We start from the raw sequence: 26,407 nt of genomic DNA, 5'->3' as shown, positions 1-26,407 counted from the left end.
TAGCTCGACTCACTTCTTGGTCGATTTCTCTCAAACCCTGAGGTGTTTGGAGCTAAAATTTGACAAGCACACTCTTAATTTAATTGCCAAACATTTATATCATATATTGCAAGGCTCCTTCGGAGATTGAAGCGAATAGCGAACCACAAACGGCTTAAACTCCCATACCTCCACCAATATGGGATGTTTTTTTATGAAACTTCGGGAAAAATAATTACAACTCGAGTACGGAGTGAAAATGACCACGAATATTTAAAAAAAGGCCGAAATAACGAAGGAAATTGATCGTTTCCGAAGCCTAAAAGCTTCCAAGGGAATATCATTGATATTTTCCTCAAAAAACCAGAATAAACTTACCATTTTCAATGTAGACGAGACAAAAAGTTAGTTTTCCATTGATCTACCTTTCTAGTTTTCTACCCATATTGCATCCAAGCTCTCCATAACCCCAAGCCTCGATCATTTTAAGACTTGAGTTAGAAGCTCAAAGGGAGGGGCATGTAGACAAAGAAACCTGGTTTGGAGAGAGAGACCACCCTAAATTAAGCCTTAAGTTTCCTATCCCAAAGATAAAATCTAACCCTAATCTGTCCAAAACCTAGTCTTACCAAGCCAAACGAGGAGCCACTGCCAATTGGAACTGTGACATACATTCGTCATAAGTATTTTTGGTTATCATCTCGAAATTTTTAGTCCCATAAATATCTGAGTTTTGTGGATCAGACGACATCTTAATTCACTAAATATGGGAAATGTACTTGTATAATAAGAAAGCCTTGCAATAAGATATCCATGAGACGATTCATTCTTTGCTGCTAATAACCACAGTAAAGGTATCACATAAGTGTAATTCAGTCCATGCTACACAACCATGAATATAATAGTGTCACTCGAGCTCAGGCCGTACATACATTCATGTTGTAGAATTTCGCAGACCATACTGAAAGTCCCCACACTACAGATTTAATGTAACAACACATCGTCCTTTCAGGGGAGAGCCTAACCTCCCTACAAGCACAATATTATACATCTAGGACATAAGATCAATATAAAAAAATACAACCAATAAATTAGACACACAATTCACATGTATAACGAGGGGAGGTTTATTTTTTTTCTCGTTTTTTCTTTTAGGGTATGGAGAGAGAGAACTGCCGACACCAACCTGCGTCGCACTGACACATTTGTCAGTTACAATGAAGATGATAGACACCACGTAGGAGTTCGCTGCAATAATGAGTAAATAGAATTTGGGTGTACCATAAACGGTGGAAAAATGCAATCAAACCCTCATTTGGCTATGTGCCTGATATCCAGGGCCTTTAGCTTGAAGAGCATCCGACATCATGCGTAACCGGCTGGCAATCTCAGTGAAAGAGGGGCGACCTGCAGGATCTGGGGCCCAGCACTGCTCCATTAGTCTCCTCCACTCGGGGTCGCACCAGCCGGGTACCGGTGGCCGAAGCGTATTATTTACAATGCCTCCTGCATTAGGGAATTTTTGCATTATGAGAGTTACACTACCCAAAAAACTTTGACAGAGAGAGAGAGAAAGGAAGGTGCTTTTAGTGTCACCAAGCATACATACCGATAATTGCCCCATAATGCATATGTGCGTAAGGTTCCTCACCAGTAAGGATTTCCCACATGACGATGCCAAATGAGAATACATCCACCTGCCACCACCAAGAAAGGATAAGGACTCAAATATCATTATTAGGAATCTTATGTATTTTGAAAAATGTCTTGGAAATACCTTGTAGACATTATAGAAAAAATATATAAATAGGAAATTTCACGGATTAGAGATACATCATAACACCAAGCAGTGATTAAAATTCCGACTCGTGATTCGCCTGAGTCGGCCCACATTGGGACCCTGGCTGTTCTGGACGGTGAAGCCCAAATATCAGTGAGCCTCCCAAGCCTAGCGTACCTTTCGGTATTTCTAATGAAAATTGGCTGAGTCAGACGTTATACCCAACCTCTGACTTGGCCAATTCTGTGACTGATTCTGACTCAGGACCCTTGCGAGTCTGAGCCCGAGTCCGTATCTTTAAACACCGATACAAAGAAGCAGAACCATATAGAGCAGTATTCCTTTCAGAACTTCAAAGGATCCAAAGCACACCTTCTCAGAAACCTTACTACTGCTTCCATTTAACAGTTCTGGAGCCATCCAAGGAAGGGTTCCCCTAACACCACCAGAAACCAGGGTATTTGCTTTAATTTTTGACAAGCCAAAATCACCAACCTGCACGAAGGATACAGTTTAATTGTTCTTTCAGGAGTGTCAAAACTATGGTTTATTAGTGTACTCATTCCATTGGAATCCTCACTACCATCAATTGGATGGCGATGAAGAAAGAACGGGACCCACCAATGGGATCATGCCCTGCTCTGGTGAGTCCAACTCTCTCTCCATTGTTCGCCATATTATAGAAAGTTAATGACATAAACGTGTATGGGTGAACCACAGTCAATTGGATTATGTAGTATTTTCTTCATGAGATATTGTTCACAACTATTCACACAGAAGTTCTGCCTGCCTTTACCTTACAAATGGGGCGGTGAGGATCTCTCATGTTCACCAGCAAGTTGTCACACTTCAAATCAAAATGCACAATATTCTTAGAATGTAGGTATTCCATTCCAAAAGCTGCATCCATTGCAATTATAAGCCTTTTTCGCCGATCGAGAGCCCTAACACAGAATCAAGGGAAATTGAAAATTGGAACGAATAGAACAAAAGAATGATATGCTTGAACAAAAGATGGATACTTCACTACCTATCCTTCCTTAGCAAGACATGCCTTAAAGAACCATTCACCATGAACTCAGTTACAGTTGCCAATGTTCCACCGGGTCCGTCATGTACAACACCATAGAATGCAACTACATTAGGATGGTGAAGTTTTGATAGAATAGCGGCTTCCCTCCAAAAGTCCTGGGTCTGGAAAGTAGCCCCAAATGTAAAGATTAACAAAGAAGCATTTTCTAAACAGAACCCAAGCAACAGTCATCAGATAAGAAGAGAGAACCGAAACTTCACAAATGAACCAGACAGATAAAAGCTATATGGATAGTCACCAATCGCTCTTGTTCGGATGATCGGCCAGTAAAACAGCTCTTTTTTATCCGCTTAATAGCAACATCAGTGCCTCTCCATTTCCCGTGATAAACTGTCCCAAATGTGCCTGAACCCAGTTCACGCAGCTCCTCGAGATCTGAGTTCTTTATTATCTGCATATGGACAGTGAAAATAAACATCAGAGTGAGAAATTTCATGGATCATGGTGCATAAAAATGAGTGCGCTAAATAGTCCAAAGAAACAATGAGCACAAAACACCATTAACTACTCAACGACTTTTCAATAATCATGACAATAATGAGAATATTATTCCGCTCACTTAAAAAGCTTGTATTCAGAGAGTTTTCTTTCTTTCTTTTTTAAGCTGTTACAAGTACTATATTAAAGAAGAGTATGTTTATAAGACAAAGGGGGAGGGTAGAGACCACCCACTAGACGGGGGTTCTAGTCCAAGAAATAGACTATCCACATAGTGGTGGCCACACAAAAATTGGGTATAACCCAGTACATATGCACATGAAAATACAAATATGCATTGATCCATATGGGCTTCCCAAAAATCAAGTAGCACTAGAAAAAGCTCTATTTTTAGCTAGGGCATCGCTTGGGCTTTGGATTCCCACCAGATATGCCTCCATGAGGAGACCATCGATGCCTCCATGAGACGACCATATCCCTGCAAAGGTGGGCAATCTGGTCAAAAGTCGGTGGTAGGATCCATGGCCAAGGTGAGGAGCCAGACGCCCAAGAGATGAAAATTTGAGCACCGCCTTTGATGATCAGCGGTTGACCCCAAAGAGGGTCAAAAAGTTTGACGCCCGTGAGGAGGGCCATGGATTCTAACGGTGAGTCGGCGTGGCCCAAATGGGTAGAGTAGGAGACCAAGTAAGGCTGAGGTGCTTCCTGAAGATGCCTCCAACACCTGCCAGTCCAGAGTTGCCTAAGGATCCCCCATCAAAGTTGAGCTTGGTCTGACCCAAGGGGGGTGGTGACCATATGGTGGACCGAGAAGTACGAGGAAGGCTAGGGATTTCCAGTTTAGGATGAAGGTTGAGGAGGGGAAGCCCTTGAACATCTTGTGATTCGAGGCCCAAAAAATAACCGAGGAAGTGATTTTGTGAAAGAATGTCGGGGTCAAACTTTTGTCACCTCTGAAAATACTTGAATTTCTTTCGGTCCAGAGGACCCACACTGTGGCTGCTACCGATGCTTGCCACAACATCCTACATGCTTTAGGCCAAGGGCTGGTGACGTTCTATAAAGGGCCGGGATGGATGGAGGGGTAACCCATGGCCATTCGAAGAGTTGGAGTAGCAAACCCCAAAGGTTCTGGGCCAAATGGCAGTGGAGAAAGAGGTGGGGGTTGCTTTCTTCTGCAGTTAGACACATAGAGAAACTGATGGGAATGCCCCTCTGTTGCAAGTGGTCGACCGTAAGGGTTTTTTCAGAGAGAGCCATCTAGTTGAAAGCTTGAATTTTGGGGGGGGCGATGGAAGACCATGCCAGGGCCACAACAGAGGTTGGGGGATGAGGGAAGGTAGGAGGCAAGAGCAAGTGCTTGTAAAATGAAGAAACGGATAATGAATCGCAGGGGGAGGGGATCCAAACAATTTGATCCGAGCCACTGATGTCCAGGAATGAGGAGTGGAGGAGAGTGGATAGGTTGATGAAGTCAGAAGTCTCAGTTTCGCTGTGGGAATCTTTTGAAAGAGGGAGTCCAGGCTCTAGAGGAGCTCAAGGGGGTATTGCTTCAGCAACTGTGGAGTTTTGGTTGAGAGAGAGGGAGAAGACTAGAAGAGGGATGGAAACAGGTCTCTAAGGGGGATGTGTCCCAGCCATAGATCCGACGAGAAGCAAATGCGCTGTGCCTCTCGAGGACGGAACCAAATTAGGCATTGAAAGGAGGTAAGGGATGACAAAAAGGACTTCCAGGCACGTGAAATTCTACTGGAGGGTCTAGGAGTGGGGAGCCAAGAATTGGGGTCAAAACAGTATTACACCAAATGACTAGGATCCATAGTAGATTATCTTGGGTTGCCAGTCGCCAGTACCATTTTCCCAACAACACCATATTTTTGTTTCTTAATTGCCAGATTCCTGTGCCCCCAAGGTGCAGAAAGCTCGTAGAATGTGTATATCATAAATGAAAGCACAAAAGAGAGAACCAAATGGAGAAGTATACAATGAGACCATTTACCTTTGGTTATAACGTGGTCACAATTAATCTTGACCATTGGATGTGAAATTGGATGGCTACATTTATTCCATTGACCACGCTTAAGCTTCAAAAAGAAATTTTCTTGAACTTTGTGACAAGCCTAAGCTATTAGATTTCATATCGATGGTTATAAGCAATTGTGTCCTCCTTGTAACAAAGGTAAATGATCTCATTGTATAAAATCCCTAACCAAATTCCTAGAAAAAGCAAGCAGTATGGGCATTCATGGCTTCTGGCACATGTCTGACCAACTTATCAATAAATCACCAAGAAGCAGAACTGAGACAATTTGCATTTAGAAAACAAAACTCATTGATAAAGGATTAGTGGAAGAAAGAAGAAATTAGGGCCTTTTGGTTGAAAGAAAATCAACATAAAATGGGTAGCAAAGATTATTCAACAGAGAAAATAAGGTGATCGGAAGCGGCATTGCGGACTGGACTCACGACTCACCTGAGTCAAATAGGCTTTGCAACCCTTTGAACGTCACGCTTCACCCGAGACATACCATTTTATGTCCCTTTCATAGTAGAATCAATCTAGTCCAACCAAAAGTTGACTTCATATGACTCGGTCCGGGACCAGGCCAGGTCCCAAGATGAGTTTGAGTTTAAAATCATTGGACACATTAATCCAGCTGAATTTCACGATAAACCATCCAGGAAAAGAAATCAAAAGTCTTTTATTAGGCAACCAGAGCCCCAGCTCCAGCCACAACATTCAGATGAAACTATAATTGTTCATTAGTGCAAGTTGATTCTCCATACTTCAATCAAACTGAAACCAACATGGAATACAGTTATCTAAAAACAGCAACAATCAATGCTCATTCCTTATCAGCTGTCTGACGAAGCCAAGCAAGTGGACCAGAAGCAAATGCTTCTCTAATCCATGAATTATAAAACATTTGAATCAACTTACTGATAGGAAGGATGGACTTAAAATGAATCTCGGGATGCAATGTTTCCAGACACTTCTAGATGATGTCGTGGATCAAGGGGCGAACCAGCAATGGCAAGTACAAGTAACTGATCACAAATAAAGGAGGAGCAATGCTAAAGATGTGTGTGTGTGTGTGCACACACGAGAGAGGGAGAATAAAGAGAGCGAGAGAGAAAGAGAGAGTTGGCACACCAGCAACATAGATGGTTGAGAAGACCATAGTTGTCAAGATCTCTCAACCAAAGCGGTGATCCTGCCTCGGAATCTCGCTCCATCACTCAAGGAAAGGGATCTTCAAGAGATCTCGATTTTATAATTTTTGGGATCTCAATCCTTATTGTTAAGTATCTCGATTCCCACCATTAGGGATCTCAATCATTGGCTTAAAAATTAAGATAACAACCAAACAGATGATTTTTTTAAATCTATAGCTAACTATCAATACAACAACACTTTCATTTTAGTTACACTGTTTGCTGGTTATAAATAAAGAGATCCCTACTTTAAAGAGTATTCGTAGTCCAAAACTATAATGTTGGATATAAAACCTAGCTCCTTTAGTGTATACTTTTTCAAAATTTTATTCAAGAGGGAACTAATACAACTACTGAAAAAAACCATAAGAAAACAAAAGTACAGCAAAGGAGAACTAATACAACTACCGAAAATTCTGGTAAAGGAAGCATTACAACAAGAAAATGTGTGCTCAATACAAAATTGAGCACCACACAATTTCCATTACATCACATGCACTTTCACATACATCAAGGATTCAATCCAATTGCTTTCCTTCATTTTATACAACTAATACAAACTGATATTAAAACTCAATTGGGAAAGGACTAACCATGGAAAGCCATGTATAGAATTCATTTGCTCGACCTTACCCCCCTAAGACTAATATACCCCAAGTATGATCTCCACCTTTGATAGCACGCGTTCCAGGAATCTCCTCACACCTCAAATATGGGAAGCCAACCAATAAAGCAATCTTATACAATAACAGGTCTCCCTAGAAATGCTTGGATCAGTAGGCACACAAATGATAATGGAGATCTAGCATGGACATAGCAATTATGACCAATTGATGCATGGTATGTGCATTATATGGAAGAGCTGCTATATGCATGGTGTAGAATTATTAAATTGGCCATGAATCTCATGAAATTCAACTTTTAAGTTGTTGTAATTGATATTAGAACATGGGCTACAGCAAGATAATGGAGGCTCAAAATTTACACATAGGCATGGGGTGTTAATAAGAGCGTAGACTGGTAGTACAATGTGGACTATCAAATTGACATGATATACTCTACAAAATTGAGCCCCAAAGATCGAAGGGATGGGAATACCTTGATGCAAATCCAAGATGAGGCCAAGGTTACAGCAACCTGGAAGGTCCTTGGCACACCATTAATGGTGGAATGTGGCATGGTTGAAGATGAGCTCCATAGGGTTGAAATGAGGGAGAAGGGATATATAGTCGTGAATCTCACTTTGGACCATGGCCATGGAAACCATGGCCAGGGAAGCTTCAATCCTCACACTCTCTCTAACTGGACAGCATATCAATGGGATGGATATGAGTGACCAAATGAGGGGGTGAGGCCCTCTATTTATAGTAGTGGGAGAGGAGCATGTAAAAGCTTATTGGGAGGAGGAATGAGCCCTTGATCATGGAGATCAATGGGGGGAGAGAGGCTTGGACTAAAGCACTTCATCAATGTCTAGCTATCATAGATCAAAGGCGGAAAATTAACACTATTGCAAACTCAAATTTGCCTCCTAAATTTAAATTTCATATCCAATTTGAAGTTTTTTAAATACCTTCATTACCCATCAAAATGGTTTTGATCAAGAGAGTAAGTACTCAAGAAGGTGAGGTGTGCCCCTTAGATAAAATTCTTCTCTCATATCAAATGAAATGAGAGGGGTTAAGGGAAGATACTCTTTCTAGTTTAACTAACTTTGCATGTGGGACAAATGAGTGATAAGTGTCATGCAAGTGGGCTAGGGTTTCAAATGAAATATCAAACCCTATGCCCATTCTAGAAGATCAGTCCAGGTCCACCCATGTGCAAAAGATTCTCTTATGTGCTTAGAACAATTTAAACATATCTTAAATGTCACTAAAACGAACACCCCATAAGAGAAGCCTCCAAGGGATGACATCAAGGGCAAGATATTCCCAAAAAACAAAATAGCATGACATCACCATGACATCATCCTCATGTGGGTTGGCCATGGCCCACATGTGGGCCCCATTAGATGCCATGTGTGGCCCATTGGCCACTTGGGCCACACATGTTCCAAGGGCCTCCCATGTCCTCAAATGAAATTTCTTGAAAAAGCTTGCTAAGCAATTTTAGGCCCAAGAAAAATTATATATGATTTTCCAAAATAAAATTCATTTTTCATCTTATTTTACCAAAATAAGTTCACTTGGGCTGTCAAAAAATTTTAGAGGGAAATTAGGTACCTTTAGAGGGAAATCCACAACTACGGCACTCCAGTAGGCTCATCCCGAAACTATCAACAATTTTCTCAAATCGCCCCAACAGAACAGATGACCCTCAGTTTCCCTAGGGGCCCATCGTTGGTCCATGAAAGTCGACCGATAGATGGTGGCATTCCAGGATCTCGATAGATTACATGTGCAACCCAAGGGAGAAGTATATCATGCACCCGTAACCATAGTCACAATCAAATACATAAACCATGTTGCAGGAATCCTCTTTTGGCACATGTGCACATCCCTAATCTGGAAGATCACCTGCAAACAATGGCTTCCCATTCATGTGGTTGTTATATACATATGTCGTAGGTTGGTCATAAATAAATCGAGGTTTTGGCCCTTAACCTCATAAGGCACCAACCCACGCGGGATATCATTTCTTCCAGCTCATATCTCATTGAGATATCCTTTCTCTCGAAACTCTCACAGGCTCCTCTATGCACCAGAATTAGCCTCCGATGTCTCGTATTATGCTAATACCGACCTCGAGTATGGGATAACCTCCAATCACAACGATAACCCTCTAAGCATACGAATCGTATCCCATGGTTAGGGTTTTGTGACTCAAGACACAACTTCCGGGCCACAGACTACTTAGGCCCAGTGAGTCACATAGTACACATTGAGTCCTACACTCCCACTAGAGTCAAAATCCACTATAAAAGAAATTTACATGGTGTCAAGGTCTTGAAAGCCACATAAATCCAGCATATGTATACTCTAAAAGGTCGAAAGCAAGATCCCCAAAAGGTTGGGATTGAGATACCCAAAAGGTAGGGATTGAGTCCTACACTCCCACTAGAGTCAAAATCCACTATAAAGGAAATTTACATGGTGTCAAGGTCTTGAAAGTGTATACTCTAAAAGGTCGAAAGTAAGATCCCCAAAAGGTTGGGATTGAGATACCCAATAGGTAGGGATCAAGATCCCCAACACTAGGGAATCTCAATTGCTGACACTGACGCTCCAAACCATACCGATCTTCTAGCCTTTCACGATCTCAGGCTCCCAATCCTAATCCCAACAACTGTAGAGAAAACTAGATCTGTTTGGGCCTCAGCTTTATGCATCGTGTCCTTGTTATGCTTGAATAATTGAAATTGTAAGGAAAATAAAGAGTTTTAGTACAGAAAAGATGCAGCAAGATAGCAAAGTTCTGTCATCCCCATTTATGAGCCCTAATGACGGTTATAAATGAAAGGAAACTTCTTAGACAAAAAGAAATTGAGTAGGTTTACAATAAATATCACTTTAGAGAAGTTAGTTCTTCAAATATGGTCAAAGATTGTCAAGGGGAAGGAAAAAAAATCATATGCAGTGGATACCAGTCACAGTGAGACAAGGAAACTCATTGAACCTCTCATGACAATCATTGAAAAGTGCTAAGAACTCATGAGCCAAATTTATTACGCCATGACTAGGGCAAAGCTTGCCACCAATGTTCTGTAAAATGCATTGAAACAAAGTTTACCACTGAAAAAAATAAGAATGAAAAATAAATCTAAGCCTTATTTCTTCTCATTTGATGAGTAGCAGCTGCTTGTTTCTTTAACTCAGCCAGAAGACCTGACGGTTTCCATCATCTAACAATGTTCAGCACTGATACAGGAAATACATCACCATTTATTAGTGCAACCAGCAGCATGACTCAATTAAGTATTCAACCTCTATGGAAATTCTCATTTATAGCATTGCCTACATATCTATATATTTGAACATAGTTACCAACAATTTTAAAATTTTAACTTTAATGTAATGCAACAAGTTCAAAAATTTTGCAGTTCAGCAAGGGACTTCAGAATCCACCTGGCCATGCAATAAAGATGGAGGAGGGCTCCAAAATGAGATCCATTCCAAACGCATTTTTCCAGACAATCAACAACAAAGATCTTTTCTTATTTACACATTTTTCTAGAGTTGTTCACTGTTTCATATGAAGTACTAATGCTGTTACAAAATTGCTGCCCATGTACAAGATATGTAGTGTATCGAAAAAAATAAAGACTAAATGACCATTGCTATGGTGTAACAGTAACAAGTGCGAGCCAAAGCGCCCTCCTTTGCTTACGCAACGGCTAATGTATTGGCCTCCTCCATGTGTAAAGGCAACGGTGAAATTCCCCATGATGTCCCAGATCTGCTGGAATATCGGCTCCAACATCTACGGATGAAGGCAGAACTTAGTGGTCGAATAATTAATGCACTGAGTGTTGGAATTATGTCCTTTTAAGGCCCTAAATTCCGACATTTTGGATAGCTCTTAACTTTACTGGGAGTAAAAGAGCGACATGACTCTAGGATCATGATGCACTGAGACCAAGAGTGATGGAACCCAGAGTGAGTCATGAGAAGGATTTATATCCATGGGAGGTATTGAGAGGGTTGAGGGTTACCTCTTAATCGGGGTCGCTTATTATGTTTATGCCTCATGACTAACTGACGGACCAGGGCAAAATGATTATGTGTTTATGTGATAAAGTGTTATGAGCTCGATGATGAGATAGCCCTGTATGGGAAAGTTAGGACCAATAGAGGGCATTGGCCTAAATCCTTGACTCTTAGAACCTTCTCATAACATATGCATAAACAGTCACAATGCATGAGAAGCGCTCTTCCAATGATCCATTGGTAAGAGGTATGCACATGTGCCAAGAGAGTAACCCTCGCACCATGTCTGCATGTCCTCTAGGGTGCACCTGAAATCCACTTATACTTGGGGATTCAAGGTCATTCATTGATTTGACTTTGATATGCTAAAATCATGAGCCCCTGATTATACACTATGAGTCATGAGTCTATTGGGTCATACTGAGAATATGGCTTTGGATTTCGGGTCTAGCCAAGTGGAGTGTTCCGATTCATAATTAAGCTCCAAGAATCCTAATTTCCCTTGTAAATGTTTTTAAACAATGTCAAAATGATTTATTTTCATGGAAAATCATTATAATGATTTTTGTGGATTTTTTTAGAATTTTTCTAGATTTTTCTAAGCAAGAAAATGCATTTCTAAAATTGTTTGGATCAAATGACAATTAAAGACAGTCCCCAAGGACCAACAAAGGACACCCAAATGGCCAATGAGTGTCCACGTGGAGGCCTAGGGGGTCCCACATCACCTCATATGGAGGATGACGTGAGGGCGCCACAACCCCCATGGGGACCCCCATGTCCTTTTGTGTTTTGTTATATTTAGTGAGGGCATTGTATTTAAGGATTTTGTGGAATATTGTGATTTTACATATGTTAAATGTGAAAAACAAGGAGTTTGTGGACGTGTGAGGCTTCCAGAAGGGGCATAGGGTTTTTAATTACAAACCTAACCCTAAGGGTATATGGTAACTATGCAATTCACCACTTAGCTTATGTGGCATGATTTCATTAGCCCCACATGCTCTTATAAAATGGAGGGAACTTTTGAATTTTGCTTTTTGCTGGAATTTTGACAAATTACCACAAGGGTATACCTTCCAATTTGGTTTTTGGTTTAATTAAATATAAAGAGCATGGGCATTTTAATAACATAGGAAATTTGACTGAATTAAAAGAGGATATAGATATTTAAATCCATACCATGGGTTAGGATCAAGCCTCTCTTTGTAGCCATTGGATGATGATATGGAGGACCAAGATACATCAATATAGGAGCATCTATACACGTAATTGTTACAAGCCTATATATACCCCCTTAAGCCCTAACCCATAACACATGAGTTCACTCTCTCTCTCTCAAAGTGGAATGCCCCTAGGCTTTCTCCTCTTCCTCTCTCTCTCTTAAAAGTTAGATTGAAGATGATGTGAGAGAAGGCTCATTGAAGCTCATTGATGACTCCACTAATGGTGATCCACAGCTCAAATTCAAGTCATGGATGATCCAGTCTTAAGGCCTTCATCAATTGAGTTAGATATTTCAATTTCCTTTGATTCTAGTTGATTGTTCTTGCTGTAAATTTCTAATTACAACAAGTTATCTTCATCATTTTGATGGTAGATCAATGATCACTTGAATCTATCTTGATCACCCTTGATCCATATAGTTAAAGGCATCATCCATATAAAAATCAATCTAGTTTCCATGAGTTTTTCCCTATGAATTTTGGAGCATGTTTTACTACTATTTTTCTAAGATTTTGATGACCAAATCAGTCAATTAGATCTTCATTTTGATGCCTCAAATTGTTGTTTTCATAAGAGGAGATTGTGATGAATTTATGTGGCTCAATTTGTGAACTCAATTGAACCCGTTTTGTGTTTTAAGAGCCTCGATTTCTCCTACGATTTTTCCACTTGATTTGATCACTTGATCTCTGCAGTGTTTTACGTGTATATCAGTAGATGCTTGGCTTCCCACTCTTGAGATGATGAATTTGGCCAAATTTTGAATTATGCCATCACACGTCACTCAATAGCACATAGCTAAAACTCAACGCCATAAACCGGGAACTAGAGAGCTCTAATCGGCTTCCCACGGACACGTTGCATTATACACTTGAGCATATGTGCGTTGTTAATTTGGAGACTATGTCATATTAAGTTTTATGGAATTTATTAATGTATAATTTTGCATTGTATCTTTGAGTGGTGCAGAATTTACAAAAGCACCTCATATATGTGTAGTTTGAAGATCTCCTTGAGTAGTTTGTTTTGTTGATGACAAGGACCCTAATTAAGTTGTATCATCTATTTTTTTAGTGTATCTTGAAGTCAATTGTTCACTATAATCACAGTAACCTTCCTGTAATTACAATTTGTAAGTTGAATTTCAAGTGTATATTGTGAAATTCAAGTTGTATTGTCTTGAGTTTTGATATAGTTGTACTCCAAGCGTATGAGATTTGGTTTCTATAAACTCTCACTTAGAATCCCCTTCAACTAAGTGACGAGCCCCAAGCCCGATATTCAACACCATGAAACAGAGACTGTACTTCCGTGACCATTAAGTTAGCAGCCCCTATCAGACCCTTGAAAGAGATAATCATTTGGGATTACCAGTCACCCCCCGGCCCCTCTCCTCTCTCCCCTCTCTTTCTTCAGGACCAGGGCTCCCAAAAGGATCAACTGTCGAAATTTAACTTCACCACGTCACTTAACAGTACCGTCCAAAAGCTGCATGTTTGAATCCAAATTGGTCTGGCTTGCATGATAAACCACAACGTTGGTTGACTTCAACCATCGACTCAACTAGTGAACTGAATGTGATTCCTAGCCTAAAATATGGCCATAGCCGTGATGCGGTCCTCAATTACTTGGAGTCGTCTCATGGCTTTTGAAAATTTACTGTTCCCTCCATCCAAATGCTCCAAAAGGTAGCTAGCAAGGCACCCATCATAGGAACTTTCCTGCTGAAGGAAAGCTTTAGCTACTTTTGCAGAAGGAGCCTACGTCCCTTCCCACCTCCCTTCACTCGGGTGACTCTCACTCTCTGTTGCCTTCACATCTACCTCTTGGATCAAAGACTTTGGAGCATCCCAACATATGACACGTAATCAGTCTCATTTGCTACCTCTCAAAAGTCTATCACTTCAAACTTTGTCTCCTCGGACAATGGTTCCAATCCACAGAATAATGGAACTGGAAGCATTCCCTCTAACTTCCTCATTTGTCTTGTCCCATGCTCTTCATGTTCCTTCTTCTCCAGCATACTTGCTAACTGATAGTAACATCACCAAAACTCTAAATTATGAAGTAACCTTGTAGCCTACCATTATGTTATCCAGGGCTTGAGGACTTCAAAGATGATTAGGGAAGGTTTTCAAAAAGATGGATTATAATTTCAATAAGGCTCCATTGGCAATGGCTGCCAACCAGGTTCATGAGGAGGAATTATGACATGCTCACCTTGGAAATCCTTCGATTAAAATTACGAAGTCTTTGTTACCGGGAAAAGTGTCACTGATGACATGGTGTTAAGTTGTGAAGTGTGTCAGATATCAAAACAATGTCGTCTGCCTCGTTCTTCTAATAAAGAGCAACATCACAACCCATTTGCATAATACATACAAATGCTTGGGGTCCAGCTTCAGTTTCTTCTCTTTCTGGGTCTCATGTTTTGTGACATTGAATAATGATTGTTTAAGATTTTGTTGGTTTATTCAATGAAACCCAAAGGTCAAGTTCTTGAATTTTTTAAGCAATATCATAAAATGCTTGTTACCCAATTTGATGCCAAACAAATGTCTGGATACCCTCAAAGAAAATGGGATTCTTCATCAAAAATCATTTCCTGCCACACCACAACAAAATGGTATTACAGAAAGGAATAATCACCATCTTTTACAAGTTTCCAGATCATTGCGCATGCACCCAAGTTTTATTGGTGTCATGCTGTCCATTTAGGAGCATAACTCATAAATTGTTTGCCTACTTTAGTTCTTAATGATGTTTGTCCTCATGAAAACTAATCAGGCATCCAGACCCTATTGACCATCTTCTTGGTCCATATACCAGAAAATGCACGAGCCAATCTGGATGCAAGGTCTGTGATGCAATTTCGTAGGATACTCTTATCCTAAAAAAGGCTATAGCTGCTTTGATCCTAAGAAATGCATTATATTTAATTCAATGTTTTATTACGGGAACATGTATCCTATTTCATAAAGACAGATGCACTCTGGGAATGATTTATGGGGGAGCTTGTAATTGCCTTTCCAGTTCAAACCACTCTAAATGACTTTATATCTGAATCTGGTGTCCAACCCACTCCGAGTTTCTCTGTATCAAAACCATAGTTAGCAAGTCTCTATTTAAAACACGATTTTTTTAAAAAATCCCCGATTTTTTGAAATCTGTTAAGAACTCTGAGTTTTTCGTCAAAAATTCGTGGTTTTTTTAATGGAACCGATATAAATCCATACCTTATCTTTTTTTCAAAAAAAAATTCAAAAAACCTTCTTCCCTATAACTTTAGTTCTTCGTAAACTTAATATTATTGAATTTGGTTTAAAGCTAAGCACATGAACAGTCGGAGTAAATAATAATCTTGATTTAATAAGAATTCTATCAAAAATTTCACCAATAAGTTCCCCTAGAAAAATTTATGAAAAAATACAAAGTAATATATTCCCCAAAAAATAAAATATCAAAACAGTCGTATATCACAAAATAACAGATAGAGTTAGAAGAAGAGTAACCCAATGAAATATCTTCTTTTCTTTAAATCCGGAGCGTCCTGCAGGAGACTGATTCAATAAAGGTTGAGGCTAGGAATTTAGTGTGAAATTTGAATTTGTTTAGGAATTTCGTTGCTTTTTGTACGCATATTGAAATTTGATTAGTTTCATTTTCTTTTTTTTATTGGTGTATACAAGATTGCTTTTTGGATGGATCACTATTTTTCATATTTGGGTCTCTGTGTTTTGTTTTAGTTCACTGCCTTAGGGCCTTCTTCTTTTTTTGAACAATAATCCTATAATTTGGTTTACAATTCTTGTTATTTACTAATGTAGTCCTTCTCTTTAGTATTATTATTGTAGTTTCACTTTATGCCCCCACAAAATCTATGATATGTTCGGTGTTCTGACAATAGAGTCAGCATTGTCATTGAATTCATTTATTACTGTAATGACACTAAGGCCATAAAATTGTTGTTCAATAACTTTAATGTATCTATACAATAATTGCAAATCATAATCCTAAAATATGCTATCGTTACATATCTGATTTTTTCATTCCGTTTTTTTAGCCAAATCCAAAATATTCACAATTCTACAACTTAACTTATTTTTTGGTGATCCGCATTTTCTACCTCTAACTTTTTTAAATAAAATCGATTTATTACCAATGTTTTTGTTTGCCAATATATTATTAGTCCCCGACTTGCTAACTATGATCAGAACCATATCCTTCCCTCGAGGATGCCCGAAATAACTACTAATACTCACTTACCCATGAAGGCAAAGGGAACAAGAGCTAGCAAATGAAGAGACATTACTCAATTTGGACCCTATCCAAGAAGCTTCCCAAAGCTTATCATCAATCCCGGAACATAATACATCTTCTTTTCCTCCTATTGCTTTTTTTGTTGAATAATTTCTCCTCCTATCGTTGTTCATAAAGGAAAGTGAAATCCTCATCCTATTCAACATTTAGTGTTGTACATGCTCTCCCTTCTCCAAATCATTCTTTTCATGCTTCCTTTGGATTCCCATTCTGAACCTAGAACACTTCGAGGGGTTGTAATACATCCCATGTGAGGGTCATAATGGAAGAGGAGGTGCATGCATTGAAGGGAAATTGGATCTCGTGAAATTTCATCCTGGCAAGAAGGATGTCACTTTTCATTGTGTCAACATTTACCTACATACCAAATGGAGGCATTGAACATTATAAGGTCCGTATCGTAACCCAAGTATTCACCCAGGCCCATGGTTTAGATTATCATGAAACTTTGCATCAGCAACAAAAATGAGTTATGTCCATTTTCTGATGAAGTAGCAATCCAAAGAGGCCCTTATATCAACTAGATGTCCAGAATGCCGTCACAGTGATTTGGAGGAAGAATAATGCACGTCATGTCTGCCTTTACTCTCAAAGCCCACACCTACAGGTCTGATTTGACCGCTTCATAAAGCATTACATGGGTTAAGCAATCACTTAAGGCATGGTTCAATAAGTTCAGCAGTGCCTAGCAATGTATTGGGTTTCATAGGAGTGGCACAAACTACTCAGTGTTTGTTTAAAAGGCTACCTCAAGCTACTATTATTCTTCTAGTTTATGTTGATGACAGTGTCCTCATAGGTGAATACAAAAAGAGTATTGCAAGTCTCAAGCGATATCTGCATTCAACATCAAGATTTTGTGCTCCCTAAATACTTTCTTGCTATGGAGGTGACTCAATCAACACTGGGGATCTTTAGTGCTCAGCGTAGAAAAAATCTTGATCTACTTAAAACAAATTGGAAGCTGGGATTGGAAAATATTGACTCACCTATAGATCCTAACAGAAGTATGATCCCATTACAGTAGAAGGGATCGTAACCCGGTGCTGGTCCCGCCTAAGCAGGGTACTGGGAGGGGTGGGCTGGAAACGGTCCTAACCTTTGGCTTATGCACAAAGTGGCCGCTCTCAAGACTCAAACCCACACTCTTGCACTGGCTACCTGACCCTTTTACTTCATAGACTTGTTGGAAACTCATTCATTTGAGCATTTCTAGACCTGATATCATTTTTTTGGGTCTAATTAGTCAATTCATGCATTCACTCTGATCAATATATATCAATACTGACACCAGGATCTTGTAATAGCTCAAGTCATCTCCTGGCGAGAGACTTCTGTTTTCTCATGGTGCATGACTTGACTTAGTGGGATACACTGATGTTAACAGGGCACGATGTCCCATTAATAGACATTCAACCACAAGATACTGCACTTATGTTGGAGGCAGTTGGTGACCTAAAAAAGTTAAAAACACCATGTTATGGCCCAATCCAGCACAGAAGCTGACTATCACACTATGGCTTCCACAAAATGTGATCTAGTATAGTTACGAGCAATTCTCTCTGATATTTGAATTAATCTTGTCTCATCAATTCCACTTTATTGCGAAAACCAGGCAGTGACACGCATCGCATCGAACCTAGATTTTCATGAGTGCACCAAACATATTCAAGTTGACTATCACATTCTTTATCAAAAGTGATGGGTAAGCTCATAGAAACTCCACATATAAAACTGAAGATCAGCTAGCTGATATCTAAACTAAAGCAATGGAACACAACCCGCATGCACATGCTTAGTTCCAAGTTGGATATGGTTGACATCCATGCACCAAGGGGTAATGTAGAAGATAGTATCGTATATAATCTGTAGAGTATCTATGTATTGTAGCATTCAGTGTCCCTGGCAATCTAAGGACACATGAAATTACTGTAAATGAATAGAGGGTAAGCACGGAAGTTTAATCTCATTTATATTCTAATGAAATCCCAGTGGACTGTGACTAGGTCCATTTTCATTCTCTACAATTTCTTACTTTACTCTTCACTGTGAAACCCTAGAGTTTCAAATCTGCTAGGTTCTACAATTACAAATGCCCAAAGTTTTTCTCCTTTGGGAGACTCATTCCTAGAAATGAATATGGCATCTAAACATTAAACAATTTAATCATTCACAGCTGCCAAGAGATGGTCGGAGGGATGGGTACTCGTACTAGTACTGATATGATGCAATGAAAATATTTTAAGATACATTTTAGTGGATACATAGTAGGATACAACATCGATAGGCCGTGTGTGTAGTATAGATTATGGAAGCAAAAATGCTACGGTAGGTATAAATACTGATATAGGTATGATATGCCCTCCCTACCTCCCTTCCTGCGAGGGATGGATAAAGAAAAAAACAATTCAGTCTTCTCTACAGTAGCACCATGAATAGCATTATCATATTATCCAGCGCCATAAGCACTACTTTTAGCAGCCAGTATAGCACAAGCAGTTTTAACTTTATAACATCAAATTATCTAGCATTATCAACCAAAAAAACAAAAACTTATCTAGGCTTCCAATAACTTGAAATGCATTCCCATCATGGACAAACATAATATTCAATTGTCAGCCAGCATACATCTTTGAACTGCACTGTTTACAACCATATCAATACAGAATGCACAAACACAGAGCCCACAAACAGATGTCTCAAGCACAAAAATCCCATGTCCTAGCATGGTTTTGCATACAGCATACTTAATTAAACATCTTATTAGTAGTAGGAAGTAAAAGAAATAAACGAAATAAACTATTTGATGCCAAGACTAACCAAATCAAGCGACAGACCATACAATGCACTGATTAGAACACCAGAAGAAGTTTTACCTGCAAATCACTGTAATCAAAGTCACCCAATGCAGCCATAGCATCTAAAATTGCAGCACCAGTGTTCTTGTCTTCCATCTTGCTTTCCTGCAAACAAATCACACAAAATCAGCATTCAAAGAAAAAAGACAAGAAAAAGACAATAATGGGAAAAGAAAAGAATGACGACCTCATAGTCTGAGTCTGGAGTACTTATGATAACTCCATCTGCTGCTTTTGAATACAAGACTTCCCCAACAGCCTGAATTTCACCGTCCTTGTCCAGAACACGGGGAAGGTTAACACCAGAATGGGGGAAGTCTGTTTGCAAACTGATGCTCACATCTCCAACCATACCAGATGCTTCTCGGTGGATTCCCTTGTCAAAATCAGCTTGGGAAACTTCACAAGAAAAGGAAATCCCTTCACCCTTAAAATGGGAAAAATCATAAGCCCTCTGGTCCACCCCTTCAAACTTTATAGGTGGGGAAGAATAACTCATGTGATCCTGATCGATAAGAGAAATATCTTTTGCCAAATTCCTGAAAAATGACCACCGCTGAGGCTCATGGTTAGGCATGTTCAAGCTCACACCAGCTTCATCTTTTACGACACCAGGAGCCACACTGATGCCACTAGGGTCATTGGCAATGTTTGCCCTTGAAAATATATCTGATAGAAGATCGGAAGAGACATTATCTTCAACATCGATAAGGTTATCACCTTGATACTTTGGCGTAGAGGTCACATTCGTCACAACTTTGTGGCTCTCATCAGGCATCGTCCCCCACCATGGCTCATCAAGCACACCAGAAGCCGAGACCTTTTGATGTTTGCTAAGGCTTTCCCACTCATCAGCTGGGAAAAGGGATGCAGGTTTCTCCACATGGTGTGATGTTTGCTGATATTCAGATTTCTCACCGTGGTCTGACACGATTGGACTCGATTGTTTTGCTTGAGAAATCGACTCGGCCAGATCTTTATACCCTTGAAATTGCATCAACCCATCTACAAGGGTGGATGGATTTGGATATGGAAGTGGTGCTTTTGTAGTCAAGATGGTGGGTTCAGTACCCTGAGAGGAGGCTGGGAATTCTTCATGAAATGGATCAATGGATTCCCTCGGAGGATCCACCATCCAATAGTGGGTATTGATAGAATCATCTGATTTAGATAACCGGTTTAGGGAATCCATCTGCGACCTAGGAATCCTCTCTGAACGAAACACTCTCTGAGGAACATAAGGCTCTTGATAGTAGCCATAGTCAAAGAGACTGGCCCCACCTTCTGCAGAGACGGTGCTGAAATCATTATTACTTTCTTGATCTTGGCTTGCAATAGGAGCATCAGATATTGATATGCCATCAGCGTGCATCAGGTCTTCTCTATCTTGACTTGAAGGCACAGGTGAATTACCTTTATCAGGTAGAGGAGTTGCAAAAGGAAGATCTTGCTCCTTAGAATAGCTCAAACCAGGCTTGTTAAGATCGGCATGTAGAGTACCTTGGTTGCGAAGGCCACTGGACTCAACTTGAGGGACAACTTCAGGTTGCTTTGTGGAAAAGATTTCTCTTTGAGGAACAGGGTGTGGAAGAAGAGTTGGAGAAATGAGCTCGTTCTCCAAAGGTAGCATGTTTTCATATTCGGTCCTTTGTTGGGGCAAAACAACCTCCCCTTGTGGTTTCTCCACACCTAACAGTGCATCTCGTTGTTGGCTAGTTTGTATATTTTCAGAGAAACCTGACAATTTTGAAGAGAGCTGCTCATTGAGAGGCTTCTCTGACGAACTCATTCCAAACGGAGGATATTGAGAAGGCTCGACCAACTTAGATGGTACAGAAGGAGGAGCAACCCTGTGGCTATCTATATCATGTGCATTGGTGGCAAAAAAATTATCGTGCCCGCTATCATGAAGCGGGGCAAGTTGGGGTTCCTTGTTAGAAGTTGTATTTGAGAGTCCATCGAAATTTCCACAGGAACTTTGTGGGGTTGGAACAGAAGAGGGAACATTTGGATTGGAAGGAACAGGAATAGTTTGACTCTCTTTCTCTCTCCTCATATCCAAGCTTAGCACTTGATCCAAATGGTGAGAAGATGCACTTCCTAACCCATCCCCACTTGGTGATTTCCTCATCCCAGAGTCTATCCCATTCACCGCCACCACATATTGAAGCTCTGAGCTGCCTTCTCCCCCCCTCATATCAAGATGCCCCTCATCAAATTCACTCGCAGAGAAGAGAAATATCCTAAGCTTCATAGACTGAGTCTGAGACCCCTCGATACTTTCCAAAGCAATGTATTCTTCTAGCATGTTCTGAATATCCTCATCACAAGATACTGAAACCAAGGCATCAAGCTCCTCTCCAGGTAGCTGGTACTTTATCACTGTCGCGTGGTCATAAATGGTTAATATTTTCCTCATGAGTTCTTCCCATGTGATATCTCTCCTAATGCTTATGATCCTTGTGACCCCGCCAACATATCTAAGCTTGCCATCACTAGGCCTAGGCAATATTCTCCCTCCATAGCTGCATAAAAACTTCATCTTCCCTGAAACTGAGCCATCAGAAGTCCCTGAAGAGATATACCCATGCTCTGAATATGGGGCACCTCCCCTATTACTTCCTTCTTCGATGGAATGGCCTCCTGTCAATCTATGGTAGCTACTCGTTCTAAATTCATGCTGAGCCTTGCCCTCACGCTCCTTAAACCGTCCTTTTTCACCACCCCCAAACATGGAAACATCAGACCCACTACACTGAATGCCCAGAATTCCCTGAAAATCTTGATATGTGGTTGTATCGCACTGATTATTAATGGTTTCAGAGGTGGTTACATGATAAGAAACAGAACTAGGTGGGATAAAGGCTTTAGCTTGCATGAACTCAAACTCCTCACCTGTCTGAACTGAGTAGTTCCAGCCTCCCCCACTTGATAATACAAATTCGGGAGGCCTTGGATTTGCATCTGGGACATAACTAGTATCATGGAAAGACTTTGGGCCTTCAGCCCCTGAAAGCCCATCATTCCGTCTATTCATGGAGTTGTATGAATAACTATCAGAGTGGTCCCTAGGGAGCTCTTGTTTTCTTTCCATTTACCCCGTTCAAGTAAACAGGAGACTACCAGAGCAATTCCCATAACATCAACACCATAACCCTCAGACGGTTAGACCTGATCTTTCCAAACCGTTGCAGAACCCAGCGAAGCAAAAGCTTCAGATTTCACATGATAAGATCAATTCGAATCGATCAAGATAAATATAATTCCTCATACAGAGAGAGAATTGCGAAGTTTCTAATTATATACCTGGTTCAACATTCAAAGGGAAAAACAATAAACCACAAGTTAACAGTTGATCGAGCTGAAATGACGGAATTCAAGTTCAAAGTTCAAAGGGAACTAAACAACAGTTTTAAGATGCAAAAATTCCATGCAACAGAAAAAATCAGTGAAACAAAAAGAATGCATATTTGATGACAGGGAACTATACAAGTGACAGAACCAAAAACAATAAGCAATATTATAAAACTAAGAAAAATACTTCATTTGAGAAGAAAAAAATCCCAAAAAAGAGAAGCAGATAAAATGTCAAAAACCCAGATATTTTCTTTTTATTTTAAAATTTTTTATTTAGTCAACCTGAGCAGAGAAATTCCGATAAATCATCCCTTGAAAAAGATGGGTTCTCTGGTATGTTAACTAGAGTTAATACCAAGAAAGAGGAAGAGGAAGGATACAGATTAGTATACCTCAGGAGAAAGGAAGAGACTGGACTTGGGGTTTACAATTTTTCAGGTGAAGAGATGACTTAGGGCATGGAAAGCCTGAATTTATTGACCACCCCCCTCTCTCCTCTCTCTCTCTCTCCTGAGGTATCTTCAGGATAAAGAAATTTCTTCTTTTCTTTTAAAGTTTCTCTCTTCACTGTGTCCAATTTTCACTCTTTTTTTGTTTTTTCTTATTAGTTCGGACACCCGCCCAAAACACGGCTTCTTCTGCGCTCTTTCGCTTCGGACGCGTGATGATTTAAATGGAATTTTTCACGCCGCAGTGTCTTTTAGCGCACTCAACAGAACAACCCAAATTATTATCATAAATTTTGAAAATACCCCTATTATAGTGGCATAAATTTCGTACGTACCCCTGTTTCACCACTAATATCTTTAGAGATTAGTCAATGACATTCTTACAACTATCCATTTTAAATTTATTGAAGAATAATATTTGTAACTTTTTGTATTAAAAATAAATAGTCTTTTAGTATATTTTTGCTTAATAATATCAAAGGTTCTCTTTAAATTACATTACTTGTTGCTCTTCTCTTTGAGTGGACATAAGTTCCATGGAGTGTTTCAAAATTCGAAACTAGATCAAGGTATCCATTCTTGATTCACCATATCCTATGATTCCCTATTCGAATTGGTAGTACAACTCAAATAAAAAAAATTTACTGGGGAATCAATTATTATTCGGTGCCCTTGATTCTCCCCACCCGCCCCCCGGGTGCCTTAATATTCTTTTTATTTTTTTTTGGAGAATCAATGGGGTTCGGGCCCTATCTATTTTATTTGAAAAGAAATAAAGCTACATAGAAAATAATTTTACAAACCTTATAATGAGATCATTATCCACATCATATAAAAGAAAAATGTCTAAGTAATCCGGGGGTTTAGCACGAGCTTCACTCGTGGTAGCCACCCTCATAGCTTGGCAATCAACAACCATGTTGGCCTCTCTGAGAAAATGTGATATCTCCCAGTGTTGTCCTATAAAGGAGGAGAGTCGTGCCTTGCAATTTAGTTGAAGTAAACTATAGCTTTAATGGGGGATCGCATTGATGATGTTGGGCCTACTTTGCTCTTTGATTAGGAAGTAGGGCCATGGTTGAGAGCCACTCTAAATCATTCAAGAACCTACGTGTTTATTTATAGGTTTACTGTTTAATTTTGAGTAATGATACTATGAGACCCTTCCATACCTATGTGAGTAGAACCCCAAAAGATCGTCATTAAATTTTGATACAGATCTCTAGAAAAGTTATCAATAAACCTATTCACTCCAGTACCACACCCATGTGATGACTTTTCTAGAGATTTGTGTTAAAATTTAATAGTGATCTTTTGTAATCCTATTCACATGAGTGTGGGAGGGTCTCATAGTGTGATTACTCTTTACTTATAGGTATATTGTGAGATCTTTGTAGACACATTTTTACTTTATTATTCTCTACCAATACTTAACAATATAGTTAATATCGTTTTAGAATGAATGGGGTTTATTTGAGTCAGCAAACTCATATGTACTCATGCGGCTCCCTGTTAAATTTACCTTAAAATTGGATTTTTCATCCGAAATTAGATTCATCATCTAAACCAAGCTGATTATAAATATTAAAAAAAAATTTGTTTGAATTTTAAATTGTGCTTTTTGGTGGGGATGTTTTTGGCACTGTACATAGTTGAATTGACCCATGCGTTTTACACAACGTCCACCTTAAAGATGGACGTTAAAGAGTCAGCGGGTTCTTGCACATGCGGACTCATGGAACCATTTTCCTTTTAGAATTAGGCTTAGCTTGTGATGTTTATAATGATTGAAGTAACTTTGACTTGTGCTTGATATTTTATGCTTGCTGGATGTTTAAACGAAGAGGTTAAAGTTTAAACAAAACTAATACAACAAAAGGAATTGCTCGTCAGCTCCTCACTGCCACAGTAAAAATAAAACTATACATGGCCCATCACCCTAAAATAGGTCTGGCAATGGGCTGGGTGGCCAGGCCCAGCTCTAAATGAGTAGGACCTGGGCCACAACCTGTGACCTGAGGGGTGGGCTAGGGCCAGTGCCGGCTTAGCCTGGCCCTAAAAAGCCAGGGCCAAGCCAAGCCTAGCCTGGCTCTATGTGGACAAGGCCAGGCTATAGCCAAGGCTGATCCGACCCAAGCCCGGCTAGTTGCCACCCTTACCTAAATCAAGCTTGATAGGGATGGTTTACTAGTGTCAACCCACCTGGTTTTGCTTTCACCAAGACTTATGGATTGTCCAGATAGTTCTTTACATGCAATTTGTATGTAATGCCCCCGCGAGAGAAAAGTGTTTCTGTATATTATGTTGCCATTTGAGTTATAAACACCTCATCAACCATCCAATGTCCAAAACAAAACAAAAAAAGGTTCAGGCGTTTCTATACTAAAATGTCTATCAAGTTCATTAACGCACGCTAACAGTTCATCGTCATGGCAAATGGGAAGATACTCGCAAGCTGTTTGAACCAAAGATGTTATCAGTGTTTAAACAGAGTGATTCCCAATCGGGATTGCCAATCCAAATAGGGTATTGGTGGGCCGTATTTGTTCCGAGATTGTATGGTCTCGTTGTGGTTTCTTCTAAAATCTTTCTTTTTTATAATTTTTTTTTTTTGTTGTTGTTTTTAAGTTTATCTAATATTTTTTTAAGTCATTTAAATTTCCACCCTCTAAACCTATATTTTAATTTTAATAATTTCTAGAATTCGCCTTACTGATGTGGGACTCTGGGTTCTTTTTTGAGTAATTCAGTAGGAATCTACTAGTTTTAAAAATCGTTAGTGGTTTTTTAATGTATTAAGTGAGAATGGAAATATAGACCTCAGTTATGGTATAAGTGGCGCTACCACGACGACCGACCCCAACCCCATTCTCAAAAAATTAATAAGTTAGTGGGGATTTGGGCCCTTACATTTTTTATGAGAATGAAGTCAAAGACCTCATCATAAAACTTGATGAGAATGGAGTCAAAAATCTCACCATAAAACTCGACAGTACTACTGCCAAGGCCCAAACCATTCTACAAAGACTTTGGATTCTATC

At 39.7% G+C, this 26,407-nt stretch overlaps 1 protein-coding gene across 3 annotated transcripts; it reads right to left on the bottom strand.

Annotated features, from left to right (window-relative positions):
• Nucleotides 1-808: 808 nt before the first annotated feature.
• Nucleotides 809-23,357, bottom strand: LOC18421494 (RAF-like serine/threonine-protein kinase 20). 3 transcript variants are annotated; one of them, XM_088860073.1, is made up of 9 exons: nucleotides 23,200-23,357; nucleotides 19,748-22,866; nucleotides 19,579-19,665; nucleotides 3,091-3,243; nucleotides 2,790-2,953; nucleotides 2,556-2,703; nucleotides 2,132-2,254; nucleotides 1,589-1,676; nucleotides 809-1,485 (listed from the first exon to the last, which is right to left on the bottom strand). In XM_088860073.1, exons 2-9 carry the CDS (start codon nucleotides 22,652-22,654, stop codon nucleotides 1,283-1,285), a joined length of 3,873 nt encoding a protein of 1,290 aa, XP_088716199.1. In that variant the 5' UTR covers nucleotides 22,655-22,866; nucleotides 23,200-23,357; the 3' UTR covers nucleotides 809-1,282. The 3 variants fall into 3 exon arrangements, with proteins under 3 accessions (XP_088716199.1, XP_011629016.1, XP_088716200.1); XM_011630714.3 differs by having other exon boundaries at nucleotides 23,310-23,357; XM_088860074.1 differs by lacking the exons at nucleotides 809-1,485; nucleotides 1,589-1,676; nucleotides 2,132-2,254; ... (1 more) ...; nucleotides 2,790-2,953; nucleotides 3,091-3,243 and adding an exon at nucleotides 10,140-10,366 and having other exon boundaries at nucleotides 23,310-23,357.
• Nucleotides 23,358-26,407: the final 3,050 nt, after the last annotated feature.

This window comes from Amborella trichopoda, chromosome 2, assembly GCF_054954075.1.
Source record: "Amborella trichopoda isolate Santa Cruz 75 chromosome 2, AtrichopodaSantaCruz75HAP2 v2.0, whole genome shotgun sequence".
Lineage (NCBI taxonomy): Eukaryota > Viridiplantae > Streptophyta > Magnoliopsida > Amborellales > Amborellaceae > Amborella > Amborella trichopoda.
The sequence above is the reverse complement of the archived record's forward strand: the minus strand, read 5'-3'. Positions and strand labels throughout refer to the sequence as shown.